Source organism: Antedon bifida, chromosome 4 (assembly GCF_963402885.1).
Source record: "Antedon bifida chromosome 4, ecAntBifi1.1, whole genome shotgun sequence".
Lineage (NCBI taxonomy): Eukaryota > Metazoa > Echinodermata > Crinoidea > Comatulida > Antedonidae > Antedon > Antedon bifida.
The window spans coordinates 22,453,840-22,476,708 of NC_136229.1; the positions used below are offsets into that span (position 1 = coordinate 22,453,840).

At 31.2% G+C, this 22,869-nt stretch overlaps 1 protein-coding gene across 1 annotated transcript in view; it reads right to left on the reverse strand.

Annotated features, from left to right (window-relative positions):
* Nucleotides 1-498: 498 nt before the first annotated feature.
* LOC144840776 (voltage-dependent T-type calcium channel subunit alpha-1G-like) overlaps nt 499-22,869 on the reverse strand; it is a 51,221-nt gene continuing 28,850 nt past the window's right edge. The window contains exons 12-34 of the mRNA XM_078696794.1: nt 18,991-19,120; nt 18,517-18,683; nt 18,175-18,341; nt 17,793-18,039; nt 15,940-16,043; nt 15,649-15,772; nt 14,356-14,609; nt 13,893-14,019; nt 13,623-13,748; nt 13,015-13,104; nt 12,655-12,847; nt 11,481-11,632; nt 11,013-11,122; nt 10,690-10,820; nt 9,547-9,617; nt 8,852-8,930; nt 8,565-8,686; nt 7,912-8,142; nt 7,405-7,443; nt 6,128-6,160; nt 5,637-5,690; nt 4,107-4,284; nt 499-3,741 (exon numbers count right to left, since the gene is read on the reverse strand). Of these exons, the coding sequence (XP_078552920.1) occupies nt 2,522-3,741; nt 4,107-4,284; nt 5,637-5,690; nt 6,128-6,160; nt 7,405-7,443; nt 7,912-8,142; nt 8,565-8,686; nt 8,852-8,930; nt 9,547-9,617; nt 10,690-10,820; nt 11,013-11,122; nt 11,481-11,632; nt 12,655-12,847; nt 13,015-13,104; nt 13,623-13,748; nt 13,893-14,019; nt 14,356-14,609; nt 15,649-15,772; nt 15,940-16,043; nt 17,793-18,039; nt 18,175-18,341; nt 18,517-18,683; nt 18,991-19,120 (4,149 nt within the window). The 3' untranslated portion in view covers nt 499-2,521. The remainder of the gene's footprint in view (nt 3,742-4,106; nt 4,285-5,636; nt 5,691-6,127; nt 6,161-7,404; nt 7,444-7,911; nt 8,143-8,564; nt 8,687-8,851; nt 8,931-9,546; nt 9,618-10,689; nt 10,821-11,012; nt 11,123-11,480; nt 11,633-12,654; nt 12,848-13,014; nt 13,105-13,622; nt 13,749-13,892; nt 14,020-14,355; nt 14,610-15,648; nt 15,773-15,939; nt 16,044-17,792; nt 18,040-18,174; nt 18,342-18,516; nt 18,684-18,990; nt 19,121-22,869) is intronic.

A 22,869-nucleotide genomic window follows, 5' to 3' on the forward strand; every position in this document is an offset into this window, starting at 1 on the left:
TGGAATGAAATGTCTACTTTTCGAGTTATATCTTGGTCTTCGAGGAGAAAGAGCTAGTGTTGGTTTATCCTGGTAAGCTAGCACTCAGACTACCAACACCATTGTTGATTTGTGTATTTTTATGCCATGGTGTTTATAATAATAATTTACATATTGATACTTTGAGAAATGTTGCAGCTGTTAACGGATTTAAATAAATGAAAAAGTCAAGTAAATGAGATGCATTAATAACCAGGTTGCTAGATTTTTCTGACAAGAGTCGGTCCATCAGTAAGTGTGTTTTAGATGCACTTGTGGTGGTGGATTTGTAAACTATTCTGTATAGAGACATACCTCCACCGGGTGTCACCAGACTGATAGTTAGTACAAAGTATGTAAGATGTAAGTTTAAAGCCTCCGTGATGCATGTTGAAATACAAATCAAAACACCAAGCTCATAGGATTATAAACAGTATATAAAAAAATCCAGACATCCATGACAGCATCTCTTTTTTTTTAGATAAATGATAATATTTTACCAACCACATGACCAGTTTCTTTTTAGTACGGCAGACAACATGTGCTTTCATTCATCCTAGAACATTAATGTGTGCCAATTTTACATCACTATTTGACTTATATGAACTGAAAGACAATGGTTTGATTAATACAGCAGCAATAGCAACAACGTTTTAAACAAAGTTTGACATGTTTTTTATTTTTCTAATTACAATTTTAACATTTTTAAATCACAATTTCAGTTTTATGCTATGATACCAAAATATTCATAGCTCTCTACAAAGCAAATAAAAAGAACTTAACAGAAATTACATTTTGTTTATTTTGCTTATATACTTACTAATCTTAGTTTCGATACCTTTGTCCTGCAAAATGAAACCAATCATCGGATATACTTTACAAAGCAAAAGTGCTAAAATGTATTGCTGTGTCAAAATGAATGTGGTGCTTAATTAATTGAAGAACCATACTTAATTACAAATCTGTCTTTGTCATCATCATGTCCAGATACTATATATTACTTTGGATATTCTATCATTATTGGGAGCAGCTTCCGTAGAACTATAGAACTTTGCAACAGTCACCGTCATAAACTATATATTAATAAAAAGTAGTATATATAAATTCTGTAAATGTGTATATAATGTTATCAAAAGAATAGAAATTGATAAATTAGGCAAAATATTAAATTTATCACAATTCATAATTAATTTTTATACATTTGGTTATTATTGTTTTTAATATAAACATAAAGTTAATTGAATTCAATCCATGTATTGTACTGCACTGCAGTATGGAGGCAGACTAAACCTCCATGAATGGTTACAATATATTCTTACCCAAATTTTAATTAATTGTATTCAGCTTGCTTCCCAAAATGTACCCAATTATGTGCATGCCTAATGAGAGTCCGTGCAGGAATTATTCAGTTAGATAAATGGCAACCAACATAACTAAACAACACAACACAACATTCAATTGCATAATTGTATCAAACTTAAATTTCTACATATATCTCAACAGAATTTTATTTAGCTCCTTTATTTAATGACATTTTTTGGTGCAAAAATTCAAAAAATATATGCAAGTTGTCCCAGTAAGTACCTTCATTTTTACACTGTTCATTAATACAAAAAATATATTTAAAAATCAATTCAGTTTGATTTTATGGCCTGTGCACCCCATTTCTGAATTATTGGAAAGCCTGCAGAGCCTATGGTGTAATTTCACTTTTTTAAATTTGAGTTACTACTTAAAATTATGTGAAAGAATACACAGTGCTATAAAAAATGTGTTTTAGGATGATTTCTTATGTTATTCATGAATTATTATTATTATTTTAAAAAAACTTAATTTAAAAATTTACCAAATAAAAAGGTGTATGCAATGTTTTATATAAGAATGTATGCAAGAATAGACAAAAATGCTATTTGTATTGTCTCCTTGAAAATGATAGATACATCACTGTTCCCAACAATATAAAAACATTTTATCCTATTTTTTGTTTACCCTTGTAATAATGAAATTGCAAAATGAAAACACTGTGCATTATTCAAACAAATTAGAAAATTATTCAGATTAATTTAAATAGAACAAAACATAAAATTAAATTTAGTGAATAAATTAAAGAGATACTTACATTTTCATTATAAATACATTATATATTTGACTCTAAATTAAAACAAAATTAAAAACATAAATAGAAATTCATTTACTTATAAATAGTTTTTGTTTATACTTTATTTATAATTTTAAACTAGAAATATTAAAAATTATAATTATATATAGATTTAGTGAAGCATGAAAGGTAGGTTTTTAAAGTAAATAATATACAATTGCACAGTTTCACCAGGATTGGGTTTGATTTTTTTAACTGTAACTCATAATTTTTAAAGGAATTGCCTAATTTTACCTATATATATGGCAGATACTGAATGTTAAAGCGTACAATTATTTTAATGATGTATTCATAATTATTTTATTAAAACTATCCATTTCTACTATTATAGTTACTGTATCCGTGTTATATATTCTGTGAGCCGCATTCCTCCACTTGGACTATTGGTAACCATATAGGAGTAGATAAATGTTCATCGTTATCAACTGGAGGAACAGGTTTACTAGGCTCTTGGCTGTCGACCTTAGAAGGTCTAAGAGTTGCTTCTGTTGGAGCTGTTTTACTAGGCTCTTGGCAGTCCCCAGAAGGCCTAGGAGTTTTTTCTGTTGGAGCTGTTTCACTAGGCCCTTGACAGTCCTTGGAAGGCCTAAGAGTTGTTCCATTTGGAGATGGCTTACTAGGCCCTTGGCAGTTATTATCCTCGCTAGAGATTTCAATATCATTATTTTTTATCTGTTCTCTTCTTGATTGCCTAGGTCTTGATCCCCTGCGAATTAATTTAGGCGACTGATAATCAGTGTTGTCAGACTGATTTGCCACTTTGTTTTTCTGTATCTGTTCTTCTTTCTGAGGGGTCGGCCTCGTCGTACTATTGTCACTACAATAAATTAATTCTGGTGATAAACAGCCATTACTTTTTTCTAGTTCATCGCTAGAGTTCATAGCATCACTATTTATCAGTTCATTTCTGTTAAAAACTATGTTAGGCGATTGGCAATTATTGTCCTTTTCTTGCTCATCACAAGAGATCACCAATCCACCATCGCTACTATTCACCTCATCCTTCCTCGTAGGTCGTGACCCCCTGGCTACCCGTATCGGTGCTGGACTGTCTTTAATCTGTAATTTTTCTTCAGAATTTGATTTGTTTACTTTATCATCCTCTGTTTCATTCACAGAAAAAATTTCATCACTGATTGAAAAGGCAGCCAAGGGAAGGATTTCGGTTTCGTTTCGAACATTTTTTTGTTCTGTTTTACTATTTTCTGGTGAAAATACTGGCATATTTTCATCGTCTAATTCTATCAATTTTTCGTATGAACTATCTAACTTTGGATCTGCTAATTGAAGTGTATTTGAAGAACTAAGTCTTGTTCTATCGTTTGATTCGTCCGCAGACAACTCAAAATCAGGTTCATTACTTAACACAATTGCAGGCACCGGAAGAAAGGCATTATTATTAATCAACTTTTGTTCAGTCATTGCCTTTAGGTCAAGAGATTCATTTGATTCATCATGCGATTTCATTTTTTTCCTAGCTACTGGTGTAGGAGACCAGTGTCCTCTGAATGGGTTAGAGTGACGAGCTTTTTTCCGTAAAGATCGCTGCCTTGGTTTTCTGGTTTCTGAAAGATTAAAAATACACATTTTCCAATTCAAAAATATTTATAATTTTCAAAATATAGCATAAATTTACATGTTTTAACAGACTGTTGTATTTCAACTGAGTGCAACTTTTCAGCAAAAGTATCAATGTGTGATATTATAAGCTAATAGGCGGATTAAACACCAGGGGCCGGATTTATCAAACTTGTTTAGCAAAAAATCGTCTTTAACTTTGCCTTAAATCCTTTATTTTGCTTAAGTCAGATTTATTAATATATCTAAGCAAATATATTTGCTTAATTTTGTCTTAAATCTAAGACAAACAAGCCCTGCTCTTTGGTTAAAAGGAACCTCAAAACATTTCATATTTAAGTAACTAACTAACCAGCATTGATCTCTGCTTCTGTAGTGGAGCTGTCATTTTCACAATAAGGTTTGAAACTAAATGGTAATGACTGAACACGGGAGACGGGTTGTTTTTGACCATAGAGTCTATGATCCTGTAGATTGTCACTATGACAACTGTAGCTGGTCATACCCATTTCCATACCCTCATTTTCAGTCTAAAATAAAAAAGAAGACAAAAAAGGTAATTATAAGAATCTAACAAATATGGTGATAACAAACATCCACAATTCTTGAGGAAAATGTTTGTGTGAAGTGGGCTCATTTTTAACAAATTTAGAACAAACACATTTACCTCTGTCTACATCAAACTTTATGTGACAAAATATGTAATGTGCCCTTATATGGACATGACGATTTCATATTGCTACCATATTTGGGCACATCACACATTTTTTAGTTTTTTAGACAGAGCTGTAGACAAAAAATGTGACAGTTTCACATTCACTCCTTCATCAAATTTTGGAGCAGCATGACGTTTTTTACTAACAGCTATTTTAAAATTCTTTCCATAGATCAGTACATAAAAAAATCGTCTGATGTTTCATAAATATTACATGATTATGATCGCGTTCCTACTGGTGCGTAAATGTCAACTAGACTTTTACACTATCGTCCTCATGTTTGGTATGTCACAGTAGCTAAATTTTAAAATAAATTTCAAATCTTAGTTGTGAAACTTTTACAGTTTAAAATATTTTTTTGCCATAAATGAATTGGTAAAGTTATAAACAATTTATTAGTGCATTGCTATTAGCTTAAAGTAGATGTACAATGCGTTAATATCATCTATGAATAAATATTATTATTATGAATATAGATCACAAATTATGACTATTACTATAATTATTTTGCATAGCAGCCATGCTAATTATGTTTTGCATTAGCTTGAAACAATTTATAATAATATGAAGCAAAGACTATACACTAAAGATACAGGTTTATTGGACGTGAGCTTATACAAATAAACAATTTGCTGCTATTAGTACTATAATAATATGAATAGTACTATATTATAATACAGTTGTAAAGAAAAATAATATGTATTATTTTGAAGTTAATATATTTGTGCGTAGGTATAAAATATACACAAGGTGTGTATAATCTATTAGTGCATGCAATTGATTTGAACAAAAAATGTTAAAAAAAATGCATTTAAAAAAAAAAAACAACTATTAAAATGAAATTCTGTTAGAGTATGTAAATAATTTTAAAAATAAATTGGTGGAAAAGGTGAAAGATATATAAGAGATATTCTTGAAAGGTGTCTATTATATGATGACATGGGTGCAGATCTGTAAAAGTTAGAGTACAGGTCAGAGGTTATAAGATGACATGGGTGCAGATCTGTATGTTATAGTACAGGTCAGAGGTTATATGATGACATGGGTGCGGATCTATATTACTAGGGTACAGGTCTATATATTAGACAAGCTTTATTTGGTTTTGGCACTGACCATATCTGCACCCACCAAAAATTGTATTAATGAATAAAAATAACATGTTTTACCAAATGTGTTCTATCATAACCCAGAGAGAGAACGACTTCGGCTGGTGATATAAGCTAATGGACAGAACAAAATAGGGAGAAGGCAAACACAAAACATTAGACAAACATTTATTCATCATTATAACAATTAAATAAAGGTTAAAGGTTAATTATTAATACTAAAAAAAAAGTACTCATTTTTCATTAATGTTATTTTGTCGGAAATTGTTTGTTGCTGTTATTAATTGTATTAACTGATTCATTGTGGTTATGTTAATTAATGTTTTCTCAAAAAATAAATGTTATTTTTATGCCAAAGTTGAGATAATTTCCTTGGTTGAGTGTGTAATCAGTAAAGAGTGAAACATACTCTTTCTTGGTTGTGTGTCAGTAAAGAGTGAAACATTACTCTTCTGTAGTATAATCAAATATAACAAACATAACAATAACAATGAGACCTAAAACTTAGATGAAAAGATGAGTTTAAGAATTGGAAGAGAAGGATAAAGTACCTTAAGGAGTGGAGTAAGAGCTGAAGCTTCTTCCTGCAGAAGAAAAAAAGAATTGTGCACATAACAACAACAACAACAGTGAAAATAGTGGAGAGAATTATAGGTTTCTCATACTAACTTAATTACTGTATACTAGCACACAGGGGTGGATCTAGGATCAAATGGGGCAGCGCTAACAGATGATATTAATAGTCTGTCAAAATATATAAAAGTAGTTTAATTAAGTAAATTAATTTTAGGTAATCAAATTAAGGTGTTTATATGACAGGTTAGAACACCTATTTTTGTTCCTAGGAACACAGTTATTTATGTCTTTTTCTTTATTGAAATCAAAATTTAATTTAACATACAAATCCTATTTGAACTAAGAGATTATACAGTACAGATTGTCCCATGCAAACCTTAATTGTTAAAGTAGGTACCCACAACACATGGGAAGACATTCCTCTAAAGACATATAGGTAGGTTTACTTTTTACATTACACAACATACTTGATGCTAAATTGACTACAGATACAAACATCCTCATTTCGGTGGTGATTAAACTTGCAAAAACAAATGTGAAATATTTTATAGAAGAATGTAGTGTGGAGAAATAAATAGATGACGAAAATAAAGAAGTGACTTGGAATCTTGACAAGATATTCACACAAGAAAAACAAATGTGCATACAGTAGGTCAAAGGTCATTGTGCAACGGGAAGCTTAAAATATCCACAGTGGTGAAATGTACATCCGACTATAATAAGTGCATCATTGAGGAATTCCAACATTTGCCACAACAACTATTATGACGCTGGCTGTACCTAATATAGATTGGATTTTTCTATATAGCTTTTTGGTTTCAACCGAGACACAACACAAGGGACATAAGCGTACATCAATTAATTTGACCAATTAATGATCAATCAATGATGTATTTTTTATCTTAATTTATTGCATTAGCAAGCAACTTAATAAGCAATACTTAACCAAGTATTATAAAACTTTAATAATAAATAAAAAATCATATAGTTTCTGCCACCATTCATAAAGCGCACCAAAATAAATACAGCTTACAGGAGTATTGAGTGCAAATATCAACAAAAAGGAATTTTCATTTGTAAATGTATATTGAGTTATTACAATTTTTATTTACATATTCTCTTAAAACTTCACATTAAATTTAATGATTATCATTGTTGTGTAAATATTAAAAGCAATAAAAATTCCTTTTTATATAAACAAAATTCAACCAGGGGTGCATGTGTGCTCTGTACATCATCATATTTATTATACCTTTTTGCTTTGTTCAGAATTATTTTGCACATCCTCTGCCTGTGATAAAAAGATATTTACAACATAATTTGAAGAACAAATATTGAGGCACCATGCCAACATGTTTCAGCATCCAACATATGTTACAATTGTGTTGATAATTTTTTGAACATTAATTAATTTTGAACAATAGCTAGTTCACATCCACAGCCATACTTCTGATTGCACATATCGTGAGCACCTATCTTGGTATTCCAAATGTTTGTGGAAGTAGCATGGTTACTCTTAAACAGTATCAAGTGTAACTTAGCTTTAGGCTCAGTGACAGATCCAGGATTTTGAAATAGAATTGTAAAATGTACTGAACTTTAACCCAATGTCCTATGTGCATTGCTGGATTGAATCTATGGGTTGAAGTAACTTTAATACAAAGAGCATGAGCACTACTCAAGGCTACAAATAAACTAAACTTCTAATCCAAGTTTACTTCTATAGTGTCGGAAGATTATGTTGCTGATGTTAACTTACTTCACTTTGGGCAATTGCCTCTGCCAGATCTTCCTCTTCTTGTATAGTTTCATTCTCTAATTTATGCGCTTCATCAAGATGTTTCATCAACACTGCCACCACTACATTCACAAGGACGAATTGCGCCATCAGGACGAACGATACAAAGAACAACGGAGCAATTACTGAATTCGCACAACAGTTCTGTTTGCAACTTGCCGATGAATCACACCCATCTGACCTAAGTGTGTCCTGCAAATCAATGAATATGTAAATTTATAGCATATGGATGTAAATTAGAATATGAGTATGTAAATTAGCATATGAATATGTAAATTAGCATATGGTTGTGCAAATTAGCATATGAATATGTAAATTAGCAAGTATAAATACATAAATTAGCAAATATTTTTTGTATAAATAATATTTGTTTGCATGGCATCTTTTGGAAAAGAGTACATACTACAAAGGCATTCTAGACCATTTCAGGCTCTGTCAATGTTCAATGTTTTGGGCTAACAACGCTAAAAGTTGAATCAACAGTGAAACTGTTCATAATTCCCTATACCATTGCTGCATATTCCCTCCTGTCAATGTGTTTTAACTCATTTTTACTATTTACACAGGTGCTGGAGAGTCTCTTTGTGTTCATTTGTACACTAATCATACCTTACCTTCATAATACCATTCCAATTATCACCAGTCGCAACACGAAACAGTGTGAGGAAAGCAATAAAAAAGTTTTCAAAAGAAGCATGTCTGCCAAGACCTTCACAAGGATTGTCTTCAGAACAACCTATGTGTTATAAACAAATGAATAAACAGCATAAATAATTAATCTTATAAAAGATGCTCCATCTGTCATGTTGATGTTATCACCACCAATCATCATTGCCATCATTGTATTATCAGTCATACTATTTAGATACAATTTATTTATCTATTTAAAATGTCATCTTACCTAATCGTCCAAATAACTCAACTCCCAAAGCAGCAAATATAAAAAATAAAAGAAAGAAAAGAAGACCAAGGTTTCCAACCTATCAGGAAAAAAAATCATAAATTAGTAATTTTATAAATAAATAACTATCTCATAAGAACATATAGAAAGGAATTCTTAGGCTAATTTAATAGTATGATCAACTGGGCACCCTTGGGCTGGCATTTTGAAAAATAAAACAAATTTGGATAATTAGAAAAGTGAATTTTATTGAGCTATATAATTTGTTCAATTCGTTACAGCTGTCTGTAATCCCATAGTTAAATATACAGCATGTTGAATACAAATTATTTTTAAATATCTGAATATAAACTAAATTTTACAATGCAAAATTATTCCCATGCATTTCTAAAAGCATATTTGACTTATTATAATTATACTACATAAGGTAAATCTATATATAGCAACACTATAAAACTACACAAACAATACTAACAAATAATACTAAGAAAATAATTTGCAACTATATAAAAATGTTATTTAAGTTATGGTTATGAAAGTCATTTGACAAACAAAAATAACTATTATGTCATAGATGATGTCATAGATTCCAACAAGCTGTGCCAATTACGGCACTTGCAATCACTAAATACATATACTGTATATATTTATTACTATATTTTGTAAAATTGAAATGAATACTCCACAATTTTTACCTGAGGAAAAGATTTCTGTACAGTGAGCAAAAGGGTACGGATGCCATGAGCATACCTTAACAACTTGAGAACTACAAAAGACACAACATGCAAAGAAAATGGGGGGAAAAAGCAGACAATACACTATTAAACAACATGCAACATCAAAATAAAATATCTATACAGGTAGTCTATAAACAAAATTCAATCCCATGTTCTCAAAAGCATTAAAGATTTGTTTGTATCAAACAAGAACATCCAATTGATTGTTTTCCTATGTTTTGAGAACATGAGTTTGAAGTTACATACTACAATAAAAGCTAGTACAATTACATTCCAATTCAACATTGACGTTTGATGACATATTCAGAAAATTGAAGCCATAAAGTCATCAAGCAACAGTTTGTCATAATTGTCACAAACACAAGATTGAGGTCAACAATGGATCCAGCTGACCTCATTTTATTTATCGAATTGTATCACATGACATGACATACATCATTCAATTCAAGAACATGTATGAATTTCAATAATGGCATAACAATAAGCATTTGATTTTAACATTTAAATACTTAACCATTATTGGGTATCTTGCACTAGAAGAAGACAAAGTTTCTTGTCTCGTGCAAGATCCCATGGAAATGTACATACAAGTGACAAGATACAGGAAAGAAACATTGACTTGATGCTACATAAGCTTCTTGATGTCAACAATATACAGTACAACAATCTACATACATTTCACTACATTATCAGTACATTCATGCACTGTATAGCTAATATGCAATTGGCAACAACACATCTCTAAAGCAAACCATCTTATGGTATAAATACAGTGAGCACAGCATGCTAGGAGGAACGGGTAATGGGTATTAAAATACATGCCAAATTTATGCCATGTACTCTCGAAATTACCTGTGGTATCGCACCCATCAATACACCCAACAGCTCACGTAACCCTTTCATAGCTTTCATTATTTTTAACACTGTAGTGTCAAAGGTCAGCGTAGAAAAAACAATATATTATGAATATTAAAAGTAAGAGAAGAAAAAAATTGAATTGGTAAATAAAAAGGGGTAGATATAGACAATAAAGAATTAAAGCTTTTTCTGTTACATATAAAAATACTGTATGATATTCAATGTATCACTTTACTAACTTACCTCTAGCAATTCTTAAAACCCTCATAACACGTATAATGGTTGGATTAATTGGAATAACATCGCCTTCTACTTCTTCTAAACCAATTCCAATAATTGACAATATTACAATCATCATATCAAGTTGATTCCATCTATAAATATATAAAGAATAATCAATATTAAAACACAAAATTTCAATTAATATCAGAAATATGAAGGCAAAACTATTCTGGGACTGTGATATGGATTGTAATGACGACAATGATGATATTGATTATAATAATAATGATTAGCAATAACAAAATGATGATTATATATGAATATTAATAATTTGGATAACTTACTTGTCTTTTATATAGCGTTTAAAACTGTATGCATATATCTTCAAAATGGCTTCCAGAACGAATACAACCGTAAACACATAATTAAAATAGCGTAGAACTTCAATTAGAAGCTATATAAGTAAAAAAAATATTAAATTTTAAAATTGAAAAAATGTGACAAATATATATAGAGTAGGCATATATCTTAAAAATGGCTTCCAGAACGAATACAACCGTAAACACATAATTAAAATAGCGTAGAACTTCAATTAGAAGCTATAAAAGTAAAAAAATATTAGATTTTAAAATTGAAAAAATGGGACAAATATATATAGAGTAGGCATATATCTTTAAAATGGCTTCTAGAATGAATACAACCGTAAAACTTCAATTTGAAGCTTAATAAAAAGTTTAAAAAATATTAAATTTTAAAATTGAACAAATGTGAAAAATATATATAGAGAGGTTCGAATTAACAAACAAACCAACCTGTGGCATATCATAGAATTCCATTCCCATGGTGATGACATTTAGAAAGATTATAGAAGCAATAATAAGGTCGAAGTATTTGCTTTCAACCATAGCATGACATCGCCGTCGTGTTCTTCCGTAATTATCCCAGTAATTCGGCTCAAGCCTTCCTAAAATGGGATTAAACAATAATAATCAATATATCAACATAAAATATATTTAGAACATTAATGTTGAAATGAGAGAGTGAATAATAATAAATGGCAATGAAGGGAAATGTGCTCGCTAAAGGTCAAGTGCTTGTTTTGATTATTACGCATCTGTTTCTTTGTTCATCTTACATAGCTAAATATCATATGCAATCATGCTATAGTATAAATAGCTGCAAGCAAATTCATACAATTTATGTAACATTGTGCTATTAAATATTATCATATATACTATTTCCAGACTTTAAATTAATTAATTAAATAATTATTAATAATAGAAATCAGAAAATAAGTTAGTAAACACCCCAAATGCCTAGTACCTTCATAGATAATTCCACCACCAAAGTTTATTTGAAAAAAAAATATATTAATATTTCACAAATGTTTAGTGTGTTACTTTGATTGTATTTTCTAAGAGTGTAAAGTGAATTGAACATATAAGCCATAAGGCTAGTTAGTTATATAATTTAGCTTTGCTGAAGTAAACAAATAGTGTGAATGATTAATCAAATGAATGAAGTGAAAGAATTTGTCAATTTAACACACAGCATAACCATTATAGGCAGGATTTAAGCTACTAGATCTTGTTATATGTTCAAGCAAAATCTTCTTTATAATTACGCAAATTTCTACAGCAAACAACATGTTAAAATCACAGCAACAACAAAGAGAAAACAAAAATAACATATGCAAAATTGTTATTTCATTTTAGTGAAGCATATGCGTGATGTATTTTAACAAATAGATATATGCTTAGTCATTCACACATTACAATAAAACAGAAAACAAACAAAAAACAACATAAATCCAATGGTATGAGAATAAATTTATGAAGTAATTTAAGTGTTATCAAATCTGTTGCTGCGAATGTGCAATTTGAAAAATTTGAAATAAAAATGATGTTTTTGATTGGTTGGTTTGTGGACAATTCAGGTGATCTAGACAAAGACGGTGATACAAACCCAGCTCTGGAATTTGCATACTAAGTCTCAGTTTCTCAATGCGACGCAATCTTTTAAGTTCCCGCATCTCGGCTTCTTCAATTGCCTGTTTTTCTTGACATTTATGAAAGTTCTCCACGACAACTCCGACAAACATGTTAAGGACGAAGAAACCAACGATCAGAAGGAACGAGATAAAGTAGATGATTAACCATTCATTGTTATCTCGAACAGGCTGAAAAATAAAAACAAATTCATTATAAACCACACCTGGATATGAACATTATGTTTGGAAGCATTCAATAAAAAGTCAAAACACATACATATTTTAATTTAGATAGAAAGTTTGGCTGATACAAATATTAATCAAAGGTCAAATGTCAAAGGCTAAAATTTACATACTTGTTGATCGACACCAACTGAATCAATGCCATTATACATAATTTCCACCCAGCCATCTTTTGATGACAACACAAATAATGTCATTAAAGCCTGCAAGAAAAAATTGAGATGTCTTAGCAATTAAAATGATGGTAAAAAAGGTTTGTGATGAATACAGCAACTGTTATATTTGTACTACAGATGTAAAATACGCCTGACAGATATTTTCTGTATTGCTATAAACATAAATATATTATTATTCTGGATTTAGAAAGTGCCTAATGTTGTGCTGTACATATTATTACCCCAGTCATTTTGGAATACGTATGGAAACATACTACACTACATAATGCATCTAGTATTCAGCGCAAAGTTGTGTCTTGACCTTACCAGGTATCAATGTATGAAAACTAACCAAAAAAGGCACAAAACCAGGATAAAAGAGTTTTAAGATAGTCTAAACCACTGTCTACACTATCAAACTTTATGTGACAACAAAATGTGATGTGACCATATATGGACATGATGATGTCATATTTGGGTATATCACACTTTTGATGTCAAACTAGTTTGATAGTGTAGACAGAGCTTAAGAGGAAAGCAGCCAGATAACAACAGCTATGACTTACCTCTCCGATATTGTCAAAATTATACTCTTGGTTTATCCAATGGAAGCCCATATCCTCACATTGCGTTCTGTTTCGTATATCTCGTATATCTTTTCCAACACAGTGGAAGAATTTACCTTTAAATAACTACAAAAAATATGAAAGAGAAAATAAGTAAATTTGTGCTATATATACTGTAGAGCAGTAAAATATGAAAGGGACATTAAGTAAATTGGTGCTATAGCTACTGTAGAACAGAAAAGTAATTGAAAATACAAATAGATATATTACCTGAATTCCTAAGATACCGAATATAATGAAGAAAGTACAGCAAATGAGCACAATGTTGCCAATGGGACGTAGCGAGGAAAGTAATGTCTGTACTACTAGTTTCAATCCTGGTGCCCTGCTTATCACTCTGTTTATGAAAATAGAAAACATACTTAGAAAGAGTATTTTAATTGTTTGAACCGAATTCTTTGAGACCTTGTTTTCTAAACATAATTTCCAATTTAAATCATCCACATAACTTACTATGACTATATAACTAAGCTCCTTGTACTACCAGTGAGATATGTTCAAAATACACCTCAGAGTCACTATTGTACCTGCCACAGTTCCCCTAATGGTCTTGTTACTGTATTGACTAAAAACCTGCCTTATCCCACTTCTTACTAGACATGTTTTACATTTGAATGCTAAACAGAGTACAAAACAATCAGTCATCGTACCATAAGGGTCTAAGAGTACTTACCTTAATGGTCTAAGAGTTCGTAGAAGTCGAAAGATTCTTAAAATTCCGAAAATATCTGGGCTAGATTGAGATGCTAGAGATATGCAAATGTCAAGCCAAGAAATGAATACAAGAAAACCATCCATGACGTTCCAACCACTCCGCAAGTATGCATGCTTTCCGATTGCAAATCCTTTTGCTACGATTTTCAGAAACATTTCAATTGTGAATAAAACTGTAAAAATGTAGTTGGTTATGGTTAAAAATGTGCGTTCCTGAAAGAAAGAAAAGAAAATGTCAGTGATACTAATAGGAGACGTCAATGATGGTGACAGTGAAATTGATAATGGTGACAATTACGTGGATGACAATTACGTGGATGACAATTATGTTGATGAAAATGATCTTGGTGACAATTATGTGGATGACAATTATGTGGATGACAATGATGTTGGTGAAAATGTTGTTGGTGACAATTATGTGGATGACAATTGTGTGGATGACAATTATGTGGATGACAATGATGTTGGTGAAAATGAAAAAGAAAATGTTAATGATACTGATAATAGGTGACGTCAATGATGGTGACAGTGAAATTGATAATGGTGACAATTATGTGGATGACAGTGATGTTGATGAAAATGGTCTTGGTGACAATTATGTGGATGACAATGATGTTGGTGACAATTATGTGGATGACTATTATGTGGATGAAAATGATGTTTATGACAATTATGTGGATGACAATGATGTTGATGTTGATGACAATGATGTGGATGACAATGATGTGGATGACAGTGATGTGGATGACAGTGATGCTGGTGACAATTATGTGGATGACAATGATGTTGGTGACAATGATGTGGATGACAATGATGTTAGTGACAATTATGTGGATGACAATGATGTGGATGACAATGATGTTGGTGACAATTATGTGGATGACAATGATGTGGATGACAATGATGTTGTTGACAATTATGTGGATGACAATGATGTTGGTGACAATTATGTGGACCACAATGATGCTAAAGATGGTGACAGTGATATTGACAATAATGATGATGATTTTGACATGATGCTTATGGTAATGAGGCAGATAGTGACAATGATGTTGGTCACATGATGGTAGCACATATGGTAATAACGACAATGATGGTGATAATGGTAACATTGATGTTGATGATGGGAACATGATGCCTATGATAATGATGTTGATAGTGACACTGATGCTGATGAAATTGACATTAATGATGATAGCAATCTTGCTGCCAATATTGCATATAATAACAAGTATTGTGGTTGTTTCCATACCCAGTCATCATCTTGAATGGAAGGTCGTTCCATGGCCAGAGTAATACAGTTGAGGAATATAACTACTAGCACCATGTAGTCAAACCACTTCTTATTGATCAAGTACTGAATATTATGACGGAACCTGTGACAAAAAAAAGAGTAATAATTACACAGTTGCAAGGACCAAAATATAGTGGTTAGAACAGGAAAGACATATCTATTGTACATACCTATTTAGTCCTTCAATTTTAAAATTTATCAGTGGGCCTATATTGTGTGCGAGTATAAAATTAACAACATAATACTCACTTGTTTTTTGGTGAGAGAAGATAGAGGGAGTATTCTTGTCGTGTGAGAAAGCACCCATGTGGTTCTGGTAAACACTTGCCAATCATTGAAAACAAGTCACAATCCTATAACAAAAAAATAAGTATGTATGAAAAACATACAACAGATACATACAAGATACCTGTACTTACTTAGCTGTACCAAGTACTTAAGATTTAATTAGATAATATAATTATAGGTGAATACAACAGTTAAATTGTTAATAATACAAATTGTTATTAACATCAATGATAATTTGTTATAACATTGATCTTGGATTAAAATCTAAGAAACATGAACTTGTTTACAAGGAATCAATCTGGAATGTAAAAATGACTATAGTTATAATACATATGTTTCATAAATTATTACATACTGTACGACAAGGCGATCGGATGAAACATAATACTATGATTAGTAAGCATTATAACAAATGCACACCTTACTCGTTATTAAGGAGTTTTGAATTTCACTAGACGCCATTCCAGCATTAGAACGTATCAACGTAATGAAAATGTGCCAAAACCTTACTGACTCAATCAGCACAATTGGAAAATTGGGTATTCATGTCGTAAATATTATTGTGAAATTTAAAACTCGATAACATCAAAATCACTAAATTAACATACAACTACACTATAGTTAATACAATATCATTAATTATACAGTAGTCTGGAATAGAAATTATATTGTAAATATTAGTGAACAACTTTCAAAAACTAATTATTATTACCTGTACTCTCTCCTACGGTAATATAATAATTGTAAAATGGAAATAAAAAATGAATATTATGTATTACGAAGGAATAAAGTAGGGTGGTTTAAACAGTAGAGATGGGAGAAGATCTAAGAATGTTGAGGGGGAAAAAAATTTTAATAGTTTAAATGGATCATGGAATACACAAGGTGAAAGAATGTATAGAAAACAAATTGATGTTAAAAACAAAGTAATTTCCCCCCAGTCTCAAATGTTATTTGTTCATAGTTTGATATTTAAACATTCATTACTTGTGTTGATCTATTTCACCACCTGTTTCAAAAATCTATTTAATTCACATTGTATATTCCACCAATCCATTAAACCCCTCATACTCTGATGACATTTTAAGTAAATCTTACTGTTCATTCTTAATAATGGAGAACATTACAATGTTATTACTATGAATGTTATTGTATTATTAGTCAAAACAAGATAATCTTTTAATAATACATTCTATATAATAAACTTAAATTGCAAAAGCACAATTCTTGTTTCTTATTTGAATTTGAAAACATCATTTTTCACTAATTTCAATTTTTTCATTTTATTCAATGCACTGCTAAGAGAGATAAATAAAGACTAGAGCCACACTAACAGACTGAGATATTGTCAGACCTGGAATTAATATTCAGGGTAACTTTACTATTTGGTATGCTAATATAGTGCAACATGAATATGTGCAAGGAGGCCTAAATATAGGGCAACAACATTCATCATATTTTAGGATTGTTAGGTAGGCCTATGTTCTTGTGTGCATTAGGAGAAGGACCTTGATTTTACCCCACAACAAATACAGCAGCAATATTCATCGTTGGACTGTCTGGATGAAGAGGCTATAGTTGACATGTCAGGAGATACTGGAGCCTTAGAGTCAGAAAGAATAAGATCACATGACAGGATTATCACACATAAAACTCATGCGTCATTAAATGGCATAGTATAATAATAATTAGTCCAGTTAAAAGTACAATTTTTAACCGAACCAAGATAAGCAGGGTCTTCTTCTGTGAATCACTTTGATGCACAGTAACAAAAAATGTAATGTGATAAAACTTTTTGTCTATTAAATACTTACACCTTCATCTATAGCATCAGGATCTTCAATATCGGCATCATCTGCTTGATTTAACTCTTCGCTTGGTCGAATCATAGAGTTATCCTTTGTAGGCAATGACATTGGACGAACTGTCTGACTGATCGGTGGTGCCAGTCCATTACATGAACAAAAGGAAACCCGTCTACTGTCTCCGTTGCAGATGGAAGACCTACGACTGCTCTCGTTGTCAGGCACATAGCCATTGTGACTAGAAACATCTTGAGACCTAAAGAAATATTTTTAAAATATTGGTTATGTTGCATATTGTTATTATTAAAAGTAGTGGATTACTAACATCTTTGTAAACTTAATCAGAATAACATTAACTCGGTTATAATATAAATTCATTTTTGCATCTCACCTGCATATACTTAAATGACTTCCGTCACTGTCGTACATCCTAAATGGACTCAAGAAGTTTCCGTTGATTGGCTTAGACTGAATAGCGCCCTCACTTTGTACACTTCGAGCACTCCTGGCACTTCCTGACCTCCGCAATCGTGGAGAACCTCGTAGAGATTGTGTGTTCTATTGTGAGACAAATACAATTCTTTTATTACAGCACAAGAGTAATTGTTCAAGATATATTTTTGCCTTACAGTTACATATGCTAATGACATTATCAGTTCAAGTTGAAGATACATCTATCATAGATTTCTGTGATGTTGTGATACATGTATAAAATAAATGTAATGTCACTTACCACTGAGAGTGTATCGATTTCTGCATCTTTGATATTAATCACTGGTTTAAGCTCATGGCTGTTTTCAGAATGTGGGGATCCTTGCGGGGTGGCCTCTGTGTGGGTTATCATCGGAGGGCTTTGGAGTTGGTTTCCTGTGTTTGATGCAAGTATCGAAGATGAAAAAACTAATAGAAAAGAAATTACATATGGTAAAAGGGCAGAAAACAAATAGGAAAAGCCACAGCAATTTCCAAGGACAGTGATAGTGATTTTGGATTTGCAGGAATGTAGGTAAACAATCTTGGAGATCAGAATTGAAATGTGTGGGTGGGAAGAGCAGTCAAATACTATACTATTGTGCATACAGAGGAATCATTTTGTATTTATTTCATACTATCAACAGTTTTCCCTGAGACTTTACTAATACATGGAGGAACAAATGTGAGCACCCGACCCGTTTGAATCTGCCATTAATTCATTTAAAATCTTTACCATTATTCTTATGTGCTTCTTCCATACAACAATATTCTTGATTCAATCTGTTCTCATCTGCTTCCATCTCAAAATCGCCTTCATACTGTTCCTCCTCATCAGTCTCAGAGTTTTCCTTTTTCTGATCACCCTATTCATACAAAAACAATGTTAAAATGGTCTCATTAAAGTTCAAAACAAAATTAAAAAATAGCAAAAATATTTATAGTAAACATGACCTGGTCACAAGCACATTTATAGATAGCGATTAGGTATAATTATTCATTTGAAAAAAGAAGCATTTTGGTAGATTTTAGCGAGAATCTAGTTACGAACAAAAAAAAACGCCTGCTGGAAGTGCTTATAAAAGAAAACAAAAGAATAATTAACAATATGTTGTTCACCTCAACATCCTTTATTAAAAAATAACATAGTACAGATTGCACAAACAAAATGTTAAACTGTATATATGATTATTTATTCTAAATGTATTTAAGTGGAGAGAGGTACTATGTCAACAGATAATTCTTAGTCCTCTCTCCATGACGGTTGTCACATAATGCTTTGTATTTATATGTTTCATATGGACAGTTGTCTGAAAGTTGAATTGAATTATTACTATTGAATAACAGAATTGTTTTGGCTTTTACTAGTAAAAAACATAATTTATTTAAGTGGTAAGGTTTTCCTTTTCAAATTATCCTATTATTAGTTATACTGTATTTGAAATCTTTTCATTACAGCATCCAAGTTTTCTGATCAGTCGTTACTATGGCAACTGATGTTAATAATGTTTTGACGTCAAGCTGATCATTTTGCTCCGGTTTTAAACAATTAACCAGACAGGTATCATCTTTCTTTCATAGCAGCTTAATTAATGATAGAGAAACACATTCTCGTATCAAAACACAGTATATAAGAATGGTTAGTTCAAACCATCTGTTAAGATAACAGATATCTATCTATTTAATCTATCAAAATAATAAACAAGTTTATCAGTCATTCTATGAATTAATTAAGTGAAACTTCCCTAATTTAACAGCTTTTTGATTGGTTTGTATATGGATCCTAAAATCCAATATTGCATTTTCCGATTTTTTTTTACATAATAGTAACAAGCCTCTGTCATGCTCAGAAGCAACACACACTTTCAAATTTGACCTGAAGTTATTGGAACATTGGACATTCAGACAATATGACATTTACAGACAATATTATGGGTGACCAAACGCATGCAACTACACATTCAATTACACAATGATGTTAGAAAAGCAGCTATGAGATTTTATAACATTAGCTTTTAATACAGACAGCAGCAAAAAATGGTTACAAAACAATTTAACAAGGACAACAAATTTTAATTTATGATTAAAGTTAATTGACATAAACAACAACATATAGTTTGGTTTAGAACATAATCCTACAGCACATTAGTTAGTGGTTTAAAGTGGTATAAAAAAAACAGCACTAATAGAGTTGTCGAGAAATTAAAATAATTAGTTTTCAAGAAAGCAATATTGGTGCAAACCAAACAGCATTAAACACAACTTATGTAAGTGACAGATCCATGTACAGAACGCCCTTCTCCCATTCCCTCCCCCGCCCTTTTCATGAACACTTTGAATACAAATACAAGTGGATGATCATGGCCCTACAGGTGCGTTACCAAGTATCACATCTCTAGTTAGGTCATGACAGTAAATACCCATGGTTTCAGACCCAGTATCACCTTTCTGTTTGAGCACAACAGTGAATGGTCAGTCCCCAGAGTTGAGTTATTCAGTACCACCTTTCTGAGCCACAACAGTGGATGGACATAGTCCCAAAGGTGTGTTTCCCAGCATCACCTCTCTAGTTAAGTCATGACAGTGAATACCCATGGTCGCAGACCCAGTATCACCTCTCTGTTTGAGCCACAACAGCGGATGGTCAGGCCCCAGAGTTGTGCTATCCAGCATCACCTCTCTATATAAGCCACGCATGTAGATGGTCATGCCCCCAAATGCCCATTAATAACTTTCTGAATCTGCCACAATATACATCAATGAACATCTATATACAGTACACATTATCACATGTACATATATCAATACAACAACTTACCAGAATATTAAAATAATGTTGGAAGTTACAGCAATACAAATGGTATATTTGGAAGTAATAAAAGAATATTAAATTATTAATTATAATGATTGGAGATGTTATTAATGTAAACTTATTAGTGATCAAGGTTGCCACATTATTTTCATATCACATCATTATTTTGTTGTAAATTGAGACAGTTAAACAGCTTCATGCCATGGTCTCAAAGCACGATTTCCGAGAGTAAATAAATCAAAAATAATTTGAAAATTCACTTTGTTATATTGATTTATTAATGATAATTAATAAAGCATAACCACATATACTGTTGTTAAAGCATTAATGTTGCTGGCATTTAATATCAAAACAACAACGAGGAGCACAATGACATTTTTATGAGTTTCTGATTCTCCAATGTGTAATTTAATTGATGAATGAAAATGTTATTTGGAGAAAAGATGCTAATATGGGCTGTATGAAATCCCTGAATGTTAATTTAAAAGTTTCGTTGTATTTAAAAACGTGCAAGACAGAAAACTGCATTTATCTCTTCTAAAGACATTTCATTCATTAAATATTTACTTTACTTTGTACATAAGAACAATATCTCTATTAATGTCCTCAATCAAGAAAGCACTTATAAGAACATATCTGTATTCTACATGTAAGGCTCTCAGGTTCTGCAGGATGGGGCTTATCAATTTCACTTGCGATTTATTTTCATATAAAAACAATAATAATAATTAACATTAATATAATAAATAAAAACATTAATAATCTTGCAGCATATTAGCAAAGACATATTGTAGAAATACCTCTTAATTAATCTTACAATAGCATTACTAGTATATTAAAAAAATGTTGTAAAAATAGTACTGCTTATATTAGTATTGCTTGTGTATATCTGTGATCCACTTACTGTATTAACATCAGTAATGATAATATTAAACTGAAATTGTTATCACATAAAAGACAAAAGTAAACGAATATTAAATACAAATTTTAACTAATACTAATTATTGTATGTTAAACATAAATATCATTGCCTCACAAACATGTACAATGTTTGTAACTACGCATAGCAGTAGTGGCTATGTAAGAGGAATTATAGCTGCCAACCAGGAGGAGATAAATAGCTGATATCGAACAGAAGGCGGCAAACAGAGGGACAGACAATACCCAGTTACATCACATACAGTATAAATATTATTTTTCTACAAAGTTAGAGAAAATTGTTACTGACAGCATAGTCTTTGAGATTGAACTTTCTAGCTTATTCAGACAGAGTTAAAACAAAGGCGTACAATGAAAATGAAGCCAACAATTATCTTTGTAATATTTTAAAAACTATCTAAATTAACGTAAAAGCTATCAGATTGGCTTTGGAGGTTAATATGCAATTGACCTATTTTTTTGGTAAATTGGAAATTAAAAGTTGGAATACAAATTTGGAAGTACATAATGTAAAGATAATGTTACAGCCGTTACATGTATTTCCCATATAAGTAAAATATATTGAACATAAAAGCTATGAAAAGCTATGGCAGATATTCACTTGCAGAGCCTGTCAAAGTAATGCATACATTTTATTCTTAAACTCAACAGTTTTTTTTTGCTTTTAAAATTACATTTTCTCTACCTTGTTTTTGTCTTCTGTTCGAAACTGTAGACAAAAAACTTGTTGAAATTAATAATTTTTCACCAGAGTTAGGATAAGCATATATTGTTTAATATTCAAATATTCTATTTAAAACAAACAACTAAATAGTAGGACGGTTTGGTGCTACTCGAACAAGCTGAAATGAGGTCACCAAATCT